At 39.5% G+C, this 19,209-nt stretch overlaps 1 protein-coding gene across 3 annotated transcripts in view; it reads left to right on the forward strand.

Moving 5' to 3' along the window:
- The window catches only part of NRP1 (neuropilin 1), a 115,375-nt gene that overhangs the window by 39,073 nt on the left and 57,093 nt on the right, over positions 1–19,209 (forward strand). For all 3 annotated transcript variants that reach the window (XM_064703986.1, XM_064703985.1, XM_064703987.1), the window contains exons 5-6: positions 9,380–9,561; positions 14,020–14,247. In XM_064703986.1, the coding sequence (XP_064560056.1) occupies positions 9,380–9,561; positions 14,020–14,247 (410 nt within the window). The remainder of the gene's footprint in view (positions 1–9,379; positions 9,562–14,019; positions 14,248–19,209) is intronic.

Consider the following 19,209-nt stretch of genomic DNA (forward strand, 5'->3'; position numbering starts at 1 on the left):
TCCAATAACTCCACTTGTTTGTACATATGCCTAATCGTGTGGCTATATACAGGTTTGAGACACAGTCTCAGCAAAAAAATCAATCCAATCATTTACATGTGTCACCCTTTCAGGCAAGGAAGACCCACAGCAGTCATTTATATCACCACAGACTAAGTATGTGAAGACACTAACCCCACAGTGGATTTTCCACTTGGCCCAAAGTCTGCCCACAGGGCATGTGATGCAGAAATCACAACAAAAGGAACAACACTGAGAAATATGGAACTCCAAGTGCCTAAAATTGCATCCTTAATATTCCCTTATGTAGTTCCTAACTGGAAGTAAATGAAAATGCCCGTCATTTTACTGTATTTACAGAGCTTCAGGACATGGTTGCTATGGAAGAGAATTGCTATAACTTCTGATTTAAAGCTGATATGTATGTCTGTAATTTCCTTTCTCCTTTACCCTCTTTTAGTTTCATTAATTACAGGTATTGGTCAGAGAGGTTGTAGACAGCCCACAAGGGACAAATATCTGAGTTTCCAAAGCGTGGAACTTATTTTATGTTCTGAACTTTCACAGTTTCGTGAAAGGCTAACATCTACCTTATACTTTTAAAAGTAGAGTTCCTAAGGTTGTGATTAATATACTACATAGATTCCCCAAAGGATAATTACAAATTAATCAGTGGTTCAAACTCCCAAATGGAGTGTTATAAGGTTGCCATAACTTTAAAGCATTTCTTTTCTCCTTTCATGGAAAGAAAAAGGAGTCACAACCGATTCTGATCTCCATTTGATACAGCTCTTTCTCTGTTCTTTCGGCATTTGAGGAAGCAAACCCAAGGCTTCTCTAACTTACCAATTAGGCAGGCTTTTTAGTGAATTCAGCAGTACATGCACAGAGCACTAATCCAACCACAAATCATTAAACTTGTTAGGCCCATGAAAACAATGTTTGATGGATATAGAGGTGTACAGTGAGTGCGAGTGTGTATATATGCATGAGTCTCTGTATGCAAGTTATTTAGTCTAGTTCTCCTACAGAAATGTATTTGTGATTCTGTGTGAGACTTTGCAGCCCCTTCTTCCAGTCATTCTATAGCTTAGGAAAACTTCCAAGTTTCAAGCCTCTGTTAAGAAGCTTTATTTGAAATCCACAGAAGCCACTAGGAATCTTTCCATTATTTTGGGAGAAGCTAGACTGGGCTCTTATGCTCAGAACACAGTATATGGCTATCTCAGCTTCGTTCCTTGCTGTTTGCAAAATTCCTGTAAGACTGCTGGCACTCGGTCTCTCTCTCCTGTCTCCACATATGTAAAATGAGAATGACAACTTTACCTCAGAGGAATGTCGCAAAGCTTCACTTATAAACAGATTGGCATACTTGGATGAAGTTGCTGTACTAACAAGAAGTTTTCTGATTGATGGGCATCTCTTGGGAGGTCATAGAAACAAAAACAAAACCATATAGTCGAGTTTTTTTTTTTTTTTCTTTAAAGAGCCTATTCTTATGCATGATGGCTGTTTGTGCCATCTTTCTTCTTTCTCTTATCACCTAGGATATCTTTCCAAATATAACCATGTCAAATTAGTGGCTAAATGCTAAACTAAGCCTAGGCATAACCCTCACACTTGAAACATCCACATGAAAAGCTTGAGGTACAGTGAGTAATAAGAAAGTTAGTTTTTAAAAAATGTAACTATTTTTCCAGTCTCTAAAACCCTTAGCTGTCTCAACATAGATAAAGTAACTATTAAACAACCAGTAAAAATTAGACTGCATTTCATTTTGTGAAGAACACTGGAAAGTTGGCAAGAGGTAAGATTTTGCAGTGAAATAGGGAAGTGAACAAGTTGTAAATGACTCTAATATCTTCCAGATGGCATATTTTACTTGGGAACTGAGTTTAGAGTAATTAGAGGCATGTGAAATTCCTATAAATACTAAACTTCACCAGTTTGACACTAGAAAGCTCCTTCCTCTCAGAAGTCTTTAAACTGCTAAGTGTTTCTTTTTCCCCCACTTAAAGTGGAAGTCAAGCATTTGTAAATTTGTCTTATTTGACAGACAGAAACCTTTTCCGTGAAAAGATACCATTTTTCTTTGCCAGAAAGTTATGAACTGAAGTTTTTCACTGAAGAAGTTTAAAATTGAATGTTTCTTCCCAGAAGAGGTTTTCATTTTTATATACTGGGATCATTATATTATAATTTATTACAGTATGTGGCAAGCAGTGAAATCAGTGGAATTTACTGTAACTTCAAGATCAAGTCCTTTCATTGGTGAAATGGTTTTTGCAAATAGATGTGCTGAAGACCTTAGCAGATGAATTTTGCTTTTACTTCCCTTAGGAGATTGTAATGCTAAAATTTCAAAACCCAATCCATAACCTCTGGTTCTTCTTGGTTTTCTGCGTGACAATGTTACATGCATTCCAAAAGTGAATCCTGGTGTTCTCATTTCTGTTGAAGAATTTTCCGGATTTCATTTGATATTAATAGAATAGAACCAAGTAAACACAAGGTAAAATATTCTGTCACCACTTGCACCCTCTTTAGCCATATGTCAGTGTAAACCGACTTAGATCCATTGGTATAAAGGGCCTAATCTCATTTGCAGCAGATAAAGATCTGGCCATTGTTCTCAGTGGAGCTGTACAGATAGAAGTGCAGATACAATCTTGCTTATTTGGTTCAGATCTTCAGTTCTGCCAGTCCCAGGTACTCAAAAAACGTGAGCCAAAATGCAAGGAGTATGTGATAAGGTGAAGGATACTCAGATTTTAAAATAGTAATGATTGTTTTTGTTACTTCTGGGGTTTGAAATGTTATTGGTTAAGATATGAGGCATTTCAGATTCCTTTGTTCAGCAGAGAATTAAAAGCTTAATTTTAAACGAAAGTGCAAATCCCAATGCATTCAATTATTCTAGAAACCAGTGTAATAACAAGACTGCTGCTAACATTAGTTGGAATTTAACTGTTGCAATGGGTAACTGTAGATCTTCATTGATGTCTTTCTTACATCTTTTCTCTTTTTCACTACGGCATTGTGTTGCACTAAAATAGACCCTCAGTAGTTCATTCTTAATGGAGACCCACCGTCAGTTAATGGCATTAGTAAATTACTGAACAGTGGCCAAATCCCAATGGCCTTATTCCCAGAAATCTCTTAGGCTGACAGGACCTTTGTATGAATAACTCCAGTGAATTTTGGCCCTGGGTGAACACCATAAAAACACCAGCTCACAAAAGACCAGTGGAAACAAAGGCCCCCCAAACTGACGGTACATTACGAATCATTAATCAATTGCAAATTGTGCATTTAAATATCCAGCACATTAAAGAGCTCTGGGATTTAGATGATCTGCTGTCTCCCTCAGGGGGCTGCATCTGCACTATGAATCCACTACAGGCAAAACCAGTTTAAAAGCTCCTGCCATGGGCACTGACTCCCACCTTCCCTTCTCATGGAGCTTGCGCTACCTGGGTCATCCTAATTCAACTGTGTGCATGTCCATCCTTGGAGGAATATCAGCTGGGCATTTTAATAGACTTGGAGAAAAAAGGGAGAAAGGGAAGGAGGGGAAGGAGGGGAAGGAGGGGAAGGAGGGGAAGGAGGGGAAGGAGGGGAAGGAAGGAAGGAAGGAAGGAAGGAAGGAAGGAAGGAAGGAAGGAAGGAAGGAAGGAAGGAAGGAAGGAAGGAAGGAAGGAAGGAAGGAAGGAAGGAAGGAAGGAAGGAAGGAAGGAAGGAAGGAAGGAAGGAGGAAGGAAGGAAGGAAGGAAGGAAGGAAGGAAGGAAGGAAGGAAGGAAGGAAGGAAGGAAGGAAGGAAGGAAGGAAGGAAGGAAGGAAGGAAGGAAGGAAGGAAGGAAGGAAGGAAGGAAGGAAGGAAGGAGGAAGGAAGGAAGGAAGGAAGGAAGGAAGGAAGGAAGGAAGGAAGGAAGGAAGGAAGGAAGGAAGGAAGGAAGGAAGGAAGGAAGGAAGGAAGGAAGGAAGGAAGGAAGGAAGAAGGAAGGAAGAGAAGGAAGGAAGGAAGGAGGAAGGAAGGAAGGAAGGAATACAACGAAGAGAGGATGAAAGAGGAGCAAGACACACAAGATTTGTAAGATGAGAAGAACTCTCCATTGAGAAGATTGCAGTGTGTGACAAGAGCAAGCAGCCTGGTAGGAACACGCCATGCAGGATCCCATGGCACTCAGCACACTGGGAAGGGGCTTAAAAAAGGAAAAAGCCCTGCAGTTCCCTTGCCACCCTTGTGCCCTGCTTAGCCTTGTTGAGGTCACAGCAGTCACCCAGGATCCTCTGAGGGCTGCATGCTGCCTTCACCTCCATCAAGGTGTCTTGTGAGGCCCACATGTGAGGAATTACATCCCCTTGGTGCAGACTCCTGCACTGACAGTCCCAGCTAGAGGGAAGGCTGGTGTGTCCTCACACAATGGGTCAGTTCCCCAGTGCCCATGAGATGGGTTACCTTACAGGAGGCCCTGGAGACTGCTCAGGCTGCGCAGAGGAAGCTCAGATGAAGAGAAATGCAACAGATGCCGAGGTTACAGGCAGAAAATCAGCCCATTCAGGGCTATGCCTAATTTTTTATTTTTTTATGGCATGTACTTCTTTTTTCTTGTTGCTAATAAACTGGGATTAAGGTTGGTGTCCCTCGAGTGCCTGCAGCTTTTAAGCTTTTAGCTCTGGGATACAGATTGCCTTGTGCCACAAGCACTGCAGTAAATCCCACACCTCTAACCCTCAGTAACTAATGGGGCACAAAGCCACAGTGCAGAACAACTTGAAGCTCTTTATTTAGATTTCTTCTTGCAATGCCTTCTGTTCAACTAAAGTGGAAACTTGTGAGGAATAAAAAAAAAAAATCTTTATAAAATAAAGGCAAAAGAAAGATACATACTAAGAAGAAAATTTTCAGAACCAAAGATAGTCTGACCAAGGTGGATAATTCACGTCAGGGAGAAATTTAGCAGCTTGGTTGGGTGTGGAATCAGAATGATAACATAAAGAAACACTTGGGAAATTTTTTCATCCTAACAGGTGAATAGCCAAAGTATTCATAACAACCATATAGATCACAGTAGGCTGCAGAAAAATATGGTATACTTGGATGTAAATTATAGTTTTATATATTTCACTGACTGTTTCATAAAATTAAATGGCAGATATTTAGATTTCATCTGAGTTCTGCCTATTTCTTGAGAAGGAATTTTTTAAGGAAAAAGGCAGGAGATGTCACTGCCCTGGTAATAGCAAATGTGTAGAAGCAGAGTGTAGCTTGGCAGAATGGCTGGCTTCAGGAGCAGGCAGGGCTTTCCAGCACTTGCACCTCACTTTCTGCAGTACAACACGCAGTGGTGCATTTGAGGGTCTCCAGCATGTTCAGAACTGAACTCCTATGTAAGCACTGTTGTCATTTACTAGAAACTGGTACTAGAAAATTCACAAAAATTTGAATTCTGCAGCTCTTTATGTTTTTCACTGCCCAGGGCTCATTTTATGGGTATTGTTTGGCCTTTTCCTTAAAATCATAACTTACTCTTTCCAAAAAAGAAGAAGTTCTTTGCAATTCCTTAAAGACTTTGTAGAGGAATTCGAGATTCCCTTATCTTTGCACTGGGAATGTCTCCCAGACATGGCTTTACTAAACCATAAAATTAGGGCTAACTAGTATGGCCTGTCCAGGCAGCAGCTGGGAGGAGCAGAAAGCGTTTGTGAGCTCTTGCACGGCCGTTCATCAGTCTCCCACCCAAAAGCCTTGCACACTACAGAGGGTGCAAACAGAAATGGGATATCTGGAAAGACCCATGCAAGCAAAAAGGGAATGTTTTTTCCATCATGGCAAAGTGGCTCCATGAACATATTCACTGATTGTCCTCCCTTCTGGGCAGGCATCTCCTGTTTTCACATCTGAACTCATGCTCGAGTCTTTCACCCGAAACTGCGCTCAGTGGCTAGCACCATGTTTATATTTACATCTCTCTGCCATAAGCCCTAAAGGACTATAAAATTACGAGAAATATTTGCCACACCATTGACAGCAGTAACTGAGTGAAGAATTGCCAAATGGGAAACCCAAATTTGCAAACTCAGTATTCTGGGCTGGGTGCCAAGTCTGTCTGGGTGCTGCGGAGGTGACACATTCAGTCTTCTCACAGGGATGCCAACGTGCCAACTGTATCCCTGGCACTGCATCTTCTGACAAACTTATGGAAAAGAACTGCTACCAAGTCCAGAGGGACATGCAAGCTGCTTTCTGAGCTTCCTTGGCAGCAACTCCATTTCCAAGTTGTGACTGTACTTTCTCCTATTTACAAGACCAGTTGTTTGTGATATGCTGTGGTCTCTGGTAGGATTTTGAAAAGTGCAAAAATGACAGCAGGATGTTGGTTTCCAAGTATAAACTAGTAAAATCCAGAGTAATTTTATTTCTCTGAGAAGAAAATAATATAGATACTCATTTACTGCAGCCCAGATATCATATGTTGCCACCAGTGTGGGAGAATCCAAATCCATTTGTTAGCTGGCAAAAGTAAAACATGATCATTAGAATATGAAGGTTGTGGGGCTGATCTCTAAAGCTTCCTCTTTCCAAATTGTTCTTCTTACCCTTTGTCTCACAGCTAAACTTCTTCACTGTCTGTCAGTAATTTTTCAAAATTAAAGAAAAAAATTGAAAAATCCTCCAATCTTCCATGGGGCTGCATGACCTCTAACTTGCAAAAATCCATTAAAAGAAAGCCTTTTAGTAACCAAATTGTGTCATTTACAACTGCACAGCAGCCAGGAAGAGCACCATAAATTACGATTCTGTCACTGTAGCAGACAATGGAAAGTGTGGGCAGGCTATTGCTATAAAGGAGGAAAACTAGGAGTGATAGAATTTAATTTAAATGGGATTTTTTGCCTAATTTACTTCATATAATAGCAAAATTGATACATACAGGTTAGTTATTTTTTGGCTGTATATGGAAGCAAGACTATAGCGAGACTACATAACACTGTTTATTTTTAAGGTGTACCAGAATAAAAGCACCAAATCCAAGCCTTTTGAATTTTTATCTCCTTTATATATGAAGCAAAAAAGAATGTACAATTTGCTTAGCATTTTTATTTAATTTTTTTTCATGCCATTTTAAAATTTGTGTACTGTTGAAGCTTGAGCAAAGAATGGTGCCTAGGAAAATGGTGAAATAATGTCACCATGGGGTAAATGGAGCAAAGACTGTCACTGAGATGCTGTGGGTTTATGGGGTTACTCTTTCTTTTTAACAAGCAGCTGATTATTTGGAGAAAGGTTGTCTTGTTAAAAATTTTCAGCATACTTTTTTTCCTAAAATATAAAAATCAGTAGCATGTATCCCTGAGTACTTTCAATAGGTCTTGCAGGGAACCTAGAGCTAGCATTTATAAAGATATTTTTGAGAAGGGAAAATAAAAAACAAACCAGACAAAACCCCAACAATTCTGAAGTGTCTTTACAGCTCTTCTCCTTACTTTCATATCCTGTTATACACATAAAGACATCATAGAAAGAACAGAAGTCTAATTTTAAAAAGTACAGGCTACTTAAGTATCTGTAAAATTATCTCAGAAATGCATATTTCCACTTTGTATTTCCACCAATCTGCACTGGGACAGTGAAGCTAGTGAGCTGAGCAATTGCTTCTATAAAAACCAAATACATAAGAAGAAATGCAGTTAGCACAATATTTCACATATGTTAATGCTTACAGTTCCATCAGTGTCAGCTTTATTTTCTATTTGATATACACCAAAGCTGGCACACAGTTTTAACTGATGAGGTAATGTCATTTTTAATTTAAGGAGCCTTAAGCTGTCCACTTTAACTAGTGATATCATCTTTGCAGCTGTCTCACAGGACTTCATGTAAACATAAGTAATGTGCCCTGGATGGTTTGGAGCAGAGTTGTTAAAAATGACATTGGTCATCATGAAGACATTTTTTTTCCTTTGATCTCTTTAAAAATGCCAGACACACTTTATTGTCCTGTCATTTTTAGCTCTTCCTTGTATATTAATATGCTTGGAACATTTCAGTTAGCATAACAGTAGAATATAAAGGTCTAAACAAATTAATGGCAACATTTTAATGTCAGTCGTAGTAAGATAATGAAAAGTAAATGAGATTGTCTGGCTAACAGCAACTTGTTAAATGAAAGGGCAGCGTGGCTGAGACACAGAGGCAGCAGCAGGGAAAAGCCTTTTGCTGCTGCCTGCAGGAGTCACAGGACACAACCCAAGCTCCAAATGCCACCACTTTCTAGGAGAAGATAAAACTGCTTCTGCAGATTGGGTCTGATCCTCCTTCCTGTCTGGGGTCAATGAAATCATCTGCTAATAAAACTTACGACCAGACCTGTCTCTGCACCTGCAGTTCTCCCTCCCTTCATTCTCTTGTATTCCCTGGGCTGGTTTAGCACCCCAGCCTGCTGGGCTTGCTCTCCTCAGCCCTTGAACACCAAATCTGTCAGAGCAGACACTGCACGTTGGCATCTCTGGTGACAGGGCTGAGGAGCCCTAAAGTGTTGCTCACAGGCAAACTTTTACTACCAATCATTATTTGGTTATTGCATGATTTTCCTTATACAGTCTTAGGTTTGATGTAAATCATCACTGAGGTTTTTAGCCCAGTCTGTCCAGTAATCACATGCTGTACAAATATGAATGTGGTAACGTGCACTTCTTGATTCAAATACCTAAGCAAAGGTGATTTGTATAGGAACAATTTTTGACTGAGAAAAGCCAAGTACTGTGACTGACTTGTGGATTTTGTGATGTGCTCCAAACTGTTTGTCCAGATAACAAGGAAAAGAACAGATTTTTCTACCAGTGATCTGCAGCATTATGGAGTTTTGAGCAAAATCTAATGTTTAGGGATTTATTTATTATTCTGTGGACATATGTTTGGAGGACAGCATATGGAAATCAAAGCATTGTTCATAAAGAGCTACAGCCAAGAAGACATTTTTGAATTCATAACAGAACTTCACAGTTTGAAAAGAATGCTATGCATTATGTATTGATAACAACACTACACAGACAAAGGAACACAATTTAATAATACAGAATTGTGCTCGTGAGATTTCCTTTTTTTTTTTTTGTTAATTGGTTACTTTAGCTGACATTGTCTGCAAGCATAATGGACACCATTCTTCCTAATAGTTCCATGTTGCCAGATGATGTCTACAGACATAATGTAGTCCATTTTAATTATTTCATTTTGCTTACATCTTTCAGCATAATGCATTTTCCAAGCAAGCTAGCATTTTTCTTGATTATCTATGTTGTGTTATGGTTTCTAAATTAATTAGGTCTCCTTCTTTCCTGGAAGTTAAAAGTTTCTTCCTTCCATTTATCTACCAGGTATGATTATGTTGAAGTGATTGATGGAGATAATGCTGAAGGACGCTTATGGGGAAAGTACTGTGGAAAAATTGCTCCCCCTCCTGTAGTGTCTACAGGACCATATCTTTTTATTAAATTTGTTTCTGACTATGAGACACATGGAGCAGGATTTTCTATCCGTTATGAAGTTTTCAAAAGAGGTAAGAAACTATTCATTTTTACATTGTTCATTGTGATTTTTACTTGCATCAGGAAGTTCACCTTAATTCTTTGGAATGGGGAAAATGCATGAAAATGCTTGAAAGAGAAAATCTTATTACCCTAGTCATTCCAAGGTGGGGTGTGTGTTCAGTGGGTATAAATCATCATGAATCCAGTGGGTCAGCTGCATCTGAGGGTTGACTCCTCTCCATGAAATATGGTAGTTTTCATCAGCTGTTTGTTTCAACCATCTTAAAACCATTAACTTTATTGCTTTCCTTTTTTTTAATAATAATTACTGTATGATTTACAGTGTTACTGCCTCAACAGCACTGCCTCAACCTTCTGAGTCCCTGGGTTATTTTGGTTAGTGCTTTGCTCTCTGCTCCCAAGGGATGGCTGTGGGCTCGAAAGGGCCCGAGTACACGTGGGCAGCAGATGATGTTGCTGCTGCTTTCACAAATCATGTTTGGGAGGTAAAGGAGACAAGCAGCTCACACTGATGAGGCATGGCCTGCTGGGTGCTCGTGCCAGGAATTAGTGCCAGTGAGCACAATTAGTTTTATGGGGCACAGAGAAACAGAGAGTGCAGGATTAACCAGACAGAGAGACACTCCCTCTTTTATAACATTCTTCCTGAATCAATAGCTGGAAGGGCTGTAAGGTCACTCTTTTCGGCATACATCTTCTCTACAGCTGGATGGAGAGTAATAATTCATATATTCCATTCCTGGAGAATACAGGACCAAAACTCATCATATATGAAATGACAATAACATTCATTTTATAGGAAAGAAAATTGACTTCAACATCAATGTTTAGGGTCATATTCACAGAAGCAGCTCAAAACTTCAAATTTCCAATGCACACCACTCCCAGTCAGTGCCCCATTTTCAGAACCAGTCCAAGTCCCTTTTATGCACCTACACCAGAGCCAGATTTTTAGCTGTGTTCAGCACACACTCTTGGTGGCAGCTGTACTGTTAATGAGGAGAAACACAGTAGTGAAGCCACTTTTCTATTGCCATTGCTGCTCTGCACAGTGCTAATTGGGGCCACAGACCTCTTGTTCACCATCTTCCCTGTCTGTAAATCCACTCTTGACTCCCAGAAATTCTTTTGCTGACCTTCAGGGTCACATTTTCTGAAAGAATTCAGCATCCAAGTGACACCAAGCTTTCCTGAAAAAATATCTCTATTTATTTTGATATCCTTTGGAGCTTAAACTCTTGAAAATATGTTCTGACATTTCTCAGTGCTTATATATGCAGTACCATCTTTCATGAAGAACAAGGCTGAAACACAAGAGGAAGTTAAAGAATGATCTGTGAAACAATCTATTTTAGTAACTGAACCCTTTCAAGAAAAAGTTTTATTTATTTCCTGACAGTGTAGTGACAATTCAGAACTCTGACAAGAACATTGTGTTTATTTCCTTGTGTGGTCATTTACATGCCTCAAAGATGCACATTTACCATGTTAAGATGGCATTATGAATGTGATTTTACACACATGGAAGTCAGGAAAAGCAAAATTATGGCTCCCAGAGCAACTTTAACTCCAGTTCATTCCACATAAACTGTATATTAAGGCAGGACAGTTATCACCATGCCATGTTAGAAAATGCCATGTGTACACAAAGGATACAAATTATCATTGCTGTGGGAACACAGCCCTATTTAACTTCTAAAAAAATTCATATATGCTGTACCAGTTTTGCATTTTAATATCTGTGCCAAATAAAGCAGTTCACCCTTTTGCACAGGTGAAAGGTGAAGCTCAGCTGCTCACACCAGACAAGTATATCTGGTTTAGCATATTCACAACTTAGCTCATCATTTCCCAGGTATGGGAAGAATGATCCCAAGCCCAAGGTCCTGTGATGCTGAGCTGAAGGCTGAGCTTCATTCCAGCACACAATCTATTTTTGCCCATTACTCTTTTCTTCTCATTCATCTCTGTAGCCAGAGAGACACTGAAGAAGTTGTAAAGCTAAAACAGGACTAAAACATGAAACACATTTTGCCCAACACTTAGCCCACATGAAATGTGCATCATTTTGGCTTGGGCAGACATTCTATTTTAGGGTCCATGAGTGACGTATTCACTAGGAAAGGATCTACACAGTTCACATTCAACATTCCTAACTTTAGTCAACTAAATTTATGGTGTAAACTGAAAGAAAAGAAAGTGTCAACCAAGAAGGCAAATTATTTTTTGGCTCAGTGACACCCACAGATAGCAGATTAAATTATCCCCAATGTAATCTCTTTTTCTTTGCTCTCTCTGTTGCCTCCTCTCTGTATTTCCTTCACTTCATATCTCTTCCTTTGTGTACACATGTAGTTTCTCCACCCCAGAAGTATGTACTTTTGGTGTCTCCACTGGGACCTTTTCTGCCAGTTTTCCATGCACATTGGCCCACGGAGTTTCTCGTAGCCTCAGTATTGATATAATTCCTGCAGCTGCTTCACAGTGTCAGTAAAGGGTCAAAATCTTTGGAGGGCATTTTAGTGAGAAAGCACCCCTGAAAACAGTTTCTGTTTCTTGCACCAGATTGATTCAAACATGTTTAAAATAAAGCAAGCTGGCATCAAGATACTATGTGTGAGTGTAAGAGCCTGACGATTGCACACACTCAGAGCCAGGATCTGGCTGTATTTAATAAAGCAATAATGATCCTGGCTTACATTTTATATTGCATCTTTTATTGGATTCCAAGAGGAGTACAGAGCACTTTATACTATGAATGGCATAGCAAAGCTATTTTATCCTGGAACAGCAGCTACTGGTGGGAGTGAAGAGCAACAACCAGAATATAACCCTCCCCTACATGACAAGGAGACAAGGGAATGACAGGGAGAGAAGAGGAATATTCAACTAATGCGTAAGGGGGTGATTTAATTATAGGCAAAATGTAATTTCCCAAATTGGAATGGGTCAGGTTACATGAGCATCAATATCCACATCTTCCAAAATATGCCATGAAGTGTTCTGAATATTGATGCGATAGTTCAAGAATTTCCTCTCAGTGTCTGTTGAAGGGCAAGGATACCTGAACTGAGTAAATTCATTCAGACCTCTCTCTTGAGTGCTGAATTTAGCTGGGAGTTGGCCAGATCTGTGGGGGGTAATATGTTTGGCACATTCACAATGAAAACATTTTCTATAGTGAAATAAGAGTATTCATATATGCAACAAGCCAGACTGTTTTCCTTCAATGATCTGTGTTAGGCATTGGAAATCCTCTAAGGCTGCTGACTACAGTCTCTAAGGATGCTGGGCATCCTCATCCAGATTGGGGCCTCACACACATCATCCTCCTGAGCAGACCTGCCTGTTGCCACCAAGCTCTCTCCCTGTGTCCTTCCTCTCCTCCATGTCTGAGGACCTTCATTTGAGTCATGCTACCCAAACTCCCCAGGCCAGCTGATATCCACCAATGCCCCCAGTCCTGTAAATCACTCTATCCAATCTGGAGTGTCAAAAGGCAGACCTTGTGGGAGGATGTGTGGGCAGTGCCTGCAGCTTACTTGTGAGTACATCTGCAGGTGTGGGATCCACAGAGAGGATTCCTGAGGGACCTGAATAAAGGAGAAATGAGATCCGTCAACAAGAGAGAGACTCCAGTTTGTCCCCTGTACTCACAAAGGCAAATCCAGTGACCTGGCCTTTTATACCCTCACATCTTCACTGCCAGTTTCCTGCTCCACCAAGAGCACTGTTTGGAGCATCCCATTATGCCATGGTGGGAACATCAGGGAAAGCTGGTGTGTCAACACTGACATTAGGTGACTTCTAGCAACACTGCCTGTAATCACACAGTTTATCATGCCCACACTAACAGCAACATTTTACTGGTGCACCTGTGTCAACACCACTCAGAATGAGTCACTCACCCTCGGTACATGTACGAATTACCTTTCACATTTAGTTTGTCAAGGAGGCATAGGTCACATCTGGCAGAGTTACTGAGTCAGTGCTCCAGGAATCTGAAACCACTACTCCCTCTACTGAATTCACTCACCCGCTTTTGTAAAAAGTTCTATTTCACCAATAAAAGCCTGTCAGCCATAAGATTTAAAGATTTGAGCTTGAAGGGGCTATAATTATTTCTCTAGGGCTCTGTCGAGATTTCTGCAGCTTACACTTTCACTGTTCCCACATGACTTTGTATTTGTCATAATTTTTTCTAGAGCTGGTACAAGTTTTCATGTTGTTCCATACAAATTGAAAATTGAAGATCAGACAGTATATGTGGATTGGGCTTTAAATGACTGACTATCAATAATAGGAACAAGCTGGCTGAATGATTAATGCGGCGATTAAAATGAGGTGTTTCATTGAAAAGCCACCTTTGCTGCTGGAGAGACAATACAACCTAATTTGTTTTCCAGCTAACTGCTTTGCTTAGTGGCACAGTGTTAACCCTGTTGATTTTTCTCCTTCTCCTACAGGACCTGAATGTTCCAGAAACTTTACTTCATCAAGTGGAGTGATAAAGTCCCCTGGATTCCCTGAAAAATATCCCAATAGCCTTGAATGCACTTACATTATCTTTGCACCAAAGATGTCAGAGATTGTACTGGAATTTGAAAGCTTTGAGCTAGAACCTGACTCAAATACTCCAGGGGGAGCATTCTGTCGCTATGACCGATTGGAAATCTGGGATGGATTCCCTGATGGTAAGAGAAAAATGGACTGTAATATGCATGACCATTACTATGGAGTGGCCTGCAGAAGGCATAGTCCCATTTTTTAAACTGTCATGCTAGAGAGATCCTTGCTTGATTTATGTGAAGTGAGTTGAATTAGAAAGAAATGAAGAAAATGCTCTGTAAATTCATTCAGTAAAGCATATCATAGTGTGAATGATTTTTTTTTTAATGAAATATGTTAAGCTTTAACAGTTGGCTTAGCAGAAACCTCTGTGTTCAGTGGTAAGATGTGATGAACCTCCTACACTAAAATAAATTAAATGTGAAGTCTTATAATAATGAGTCCTCAAATTTTCACAGCTAACCCAAGAGTATAGTCCAGACATTTCCAACAAATTGCAGAAGCTGGACTCCAGGTACTGACCCTCTGGCTTGCAGAGGAATTGTGTTACAGACCAGCTGCCAAAGCAGAGAATCTCTTTGCCAGAGAAAATGTGGTGTCCATGCAGTTGAAATCATAATGACTAAACAATTACCCAGGTCAGTAAACAGTCACTGAGTTATTCATTCAGGTGACTTCAGTGACTGGGCACTGCAGGGTTCCTCCATTATAGTGATCTCTCTTCCAACAGTTTAAGCCAATCCAAAGGTTTTATCTTAATTTGTTAATTTATAATCTCTGATTAGATGGCCTCATGTGTCAGGGTGGGTGTGTTGGGTACCCTTCTGGAATGTCTCTGCCATCTCAGTAATTTTCCATTTAGTTGTTGACCACACTTGACCTTGTGCACATTCCCTAAGTGCATAGCTAGATATTAGCTAACCCATAGAGCCAGAGAGCCCTCATTTCACCTTCTGTCCAACCCCATATCCCTGTTTTACACTGAGTCTGACAAATAAAATAGCTACATGATTTCTCTGTGTTTTTCAAGATTCAAATCTCCCCTAGGCAGGGCAGCCATGTATCAATTCTCCAAGGGCCCAGAGCCAAAAGCTGCAGCTCCAGCCTAAAAGGGATTGTTCAAGCTGAATCCCCAACCTTTAGGGTGCCCAAATGCCTATATGAGCTGTGTGGAAACAGCTATGTAAAGCTGATTATTAGTGATGCCTTTTTCACTGTTTCTGTGTTTGGCATAAGCTGATAAAGAGAAGCATCTTGAAGCTGTCCTTTTTCTTCTTAATTTTTAATTTGTAGCAAAATTCAGTGACTGAAGATTTATGTTGTTTGTATAGGAAACTAATTACAACTATTTCAGTTTTCCACTAGTGTGATAACCCATATTAATAGATTATTTTGGTTTGTTTTATGAACAGCAGCAGCAGTTTCTACAAACTGCTAATCCTACATTAATATTTGATTTAAATGAAAATATAACTTAAGGAATATACTTTAATAATGCATTAAAACTTGACTGTTTTCCTAAATAAATCTCCAGCATAATTTTGCTTAAAGCTTCCATTGATGCTGCAAGAAATATATGTATTTTAGCATATATTTGTGCTTTTTTGTTCATATTTTATGCTTAATGAGTTTATCATGGCTCTTTTCAGTCCATTTCAATAATGAGTGAAGAAAGACCCATAACAGTAGCTAAAAGACTATTTAGTATTTAATGCCTCAATTAGAAAAACAATATTTTAATAGTACAATAATGATGTCTGGAACATTTAATAATAGGTTTATTTGTATATAGGCCAAATCTGTCCTGTAGAGCTTGCATTTAAACTGATATTTGAAAAGATGATCCAGTAAATCAATTTATGTGTAATATAACCAAAAAGAAATGCATTATTATCAATGTAGAGGGTTTCAAAGCAGTAATTTCCTGGTTCAAAAAAGTGGATGAGCCATACTGAAGACCAATTATCAACAGGCATTATCAGCCTTCTGCAAACTGTCTCACAAACTCTCTGCACTGAAAATGATCCTGACATCCACTAAGGGTACTTGCGTGTTTACTTGTAAATATTCAACAGAATTTGTAGGCTGGAAAAATGTTTTCTTTGCTATAAACTGTTGGAAGTTGCAGCAGTTGTAGGAAAAATGTTTGCTGCATCATTTCACTGTAGGATGATCCTCAGCCAGCAGTCAGTCTCTCTTGTTTAACTTAACACTACAAAGAAAGAGGGAATGTGATTGCTTTTCTATAAATGCATCACAGGATGAATCCCTGGGAGGGAGAACTATTTCAACTGAAGAGCAAAGCTGGCACAGGAAACCACTGGTACAACCTGGCCTTGAACTTCAGTTCAAGACAGAGAATGTCTGGATACTGGAGAATATATATAGAGAGAGAGTATCTGAGGAAAAAGAAATCTAACTTGTATCCGCATGAAAATAGTAAATTTCTACACAATGGTAATTAGACAGTATGGCTTCCTTTGATGGAGGGAGTGAGTCTTTGAGCCATTTGTCCCTTTCCCTTTAGTCTGAGCAAAAGTATTCTGCATTAACTGATATTAACTAATATGGTTGTGTGCACTTCTAATTTGCTGATGTACTCCCTTGCACAGTTTTAGCACAAGTCAATTTGCACTTTCCCAAGAAATTCCTAAGCATGATTTGGAGGACAGTGAAAGCCAGGGATCATTCTGAACAGGCAAGCTGGACATGGCCAGCCAGTATAAGAGCCCCATAGGGACAAGTTGTGTCCCTCTCTTAGTCTGGTCCCAGGAGCAGTCCCTGTGACTGGCTGCAGGCCCAGAGGGTGTCCCCTGGCCCACTCTGTTTAGTGATATATCCACAGAAAATGAAGTCATTTTTCTTTGTTGTAATGCATTGCTGCTCACATGCCCAGTTGTGTTAAAGCTGCTATTGCAGTGATATAAATGTGACAGAAGGGTTTTTTCATATATGGAAAAAATTTTTATTCATCAGTTCACATCCCCTGCTTCACAGCATCACAGCTGTGTCTTCCTGGGATGATGGCAGTATTGTAATAGGAGACAGAGAACAGTTTTTTGGAAAACAGTTGTTATCTCAACTACAGCAGAATTAGGTGGACAGCCCCCTGAACATGCATCTCTGGAAAACAGGCATGAGCATTTGAGCCAGGCACAGCTGGTCCCTCTGTTCCCAGCAGGGAACAGCATCCCACTCTGTCCTGTCCGAACATCTACTTTAGGACACAACTAAAGGACCTCTGCAGTGTCTTGTCTCGTTGACTGTAGTGAAAGCTATGAATCCCTAACTCAGATGTAAACTTCAGCCTAAGTTAGAGCAGATGAAACCCAACATAAGTAGAAAATGTTTCCACTATAGAATTTAATAAGCTACAGTCCATAGAGAACAGCAGAAAATAAATTTACTGTTTTATACAGTTGGGATTATATTTTCCTTCCTTCCCCCCTCAAAAAGCAAAAAAGTAGAGAAGAGAAATGGTCTTTTAAACAATTTTTCACAATGATGTTTAAAAGGATATGTCAAAGTCAGTAAGCTTACATTTACATTTTACCTCTACATAATTTCTATTTCTCTGATGGAAAACAATTTTCTGTTAGAGAATTTGACAGCAACTGTAGCAGTCATTCAAAAAGACGTAAATCCTGAAATGCTCTGTCACAGTCATGGAGTCCTCAGCCTACCTGGCTGTCCTTTCAGTGGATTGAAGCTGGCAAGTGCTGAGTATTTGCTACTTGGTTCTACAAAATACGTGCTTATCTTTGAAGCATGTGAACAGTTAGATTGCCTTCAAAAGGAATTCGCCAAGGACCCTTACAGGACTGAAGTTAAACAGTGGTATAAGTGTTTTGCTGTTTCAAGAGGGGAATGCTAGGCATTCAGGAATGTCTCAGACCTGGCATTTTGTTTCGTGGAAAACACCCTGTTGAGGAATATCTGAGAACTACAGGTGCTTGTTGCAAATATTGTACAGAAAAGGGACTGTGGTTTGAAAGAGATAACAGGTGGATTCAGAGCAGGAACATGAGTAGATTTCAGAACAGAAAGATGTGATTTTGCATGAATAAGCTAGATACCAAAAATATCTTTGCCCAAGGCACAGATATATCTCAGCCAGCATCTGCTGAGAGCACTCCATTGATGACTTTGAAGAAAAATAGCCCACTCAAGAGGAGGACTAGCTTTAGTGATGAATTGCACATATTCATCATGCAGCTCTCTTTGAAGCTCTATAGGCTGTCTACTAGAGCTCAAACGTAATTTAAAGAAGTTTACATATGGTTTGAGAACCACAGCCTAAGCATTGCTGCTTCAGTCAATACCACAAGAGCTTCCACTGAATCACAGAGCAAAGCAGAATGCTTTACTGCAGTCATTAACATCAGTGCAAATGAAGGTTGCTATTAATCTAAGTGTGTTTCTCCTGTTGTGGTTGCTTTCTACACTCTTGTGAGAAGCCATTAAGATCTAAGAGCATACACAAGCTCAGTGTAGTTGACTGCTGGAATGCAAAGATGGAATTAATTTTTTGGTTGTTTCTTCTTCAGCATCCTAAATTGTGTGCAAATGTTTTTTCAATAAAAATCATAGTGATGTGAAAATACTGTCCACAACATACGTGCAAGCTTATAAAAAAAAGCTTGAAAATTAAATACATGGCTACTTAACATAACATTTGTTTTAATATTTTAGAAGTCTGATATACTTTTTTTCCTTGCTTTTGGTTTTTTTGGGGGAGCATTCTTAGCCTAATTCCAAAAGCTAATATTTCAGCTAAATGCGTAAATGTGTATTTCAGTAATATTTAGAATTTCCTCATATCAATATTTTCGTGCAGAAGGGAAAACAGTAGTAAAGAAAAGAAGAATCAGTAAGGATAAAGTTTCTGTTTGGTCTTGAACCACCAGCCACTTACTATATATTCTGCACTCTGATCTGTAAACCTTACAAAATACTTATTGAGGCTAATCAAGGATTTATTCAAGCTATAGAATTAGATTCTGCATTTTGGCAAACACATGCAAAATAGGTTTCTTAGTTGTCCCTCCATCTTTTAACCAGAAAGTGACTGTTTTCCACTGTATAAT

The sequence above is a fragment of the Zonotrichia leucophrys genome, chromosome 2 (assembly GCF_028769735.1).
Source record: "Zonotrichia leucophrys gambelii isolate GWCS_2022_RI chromosome 2, RI_Zleu_2.0, whole genome shotgun sequence".
Classification (NCBI taxonomy): domain Eukaryota; kingdom Metazoa; phylum Chordata; class Aves; order Passeriformes; family Passerellidae; genus Zonotrichia; species Zonotrichia leucophrys.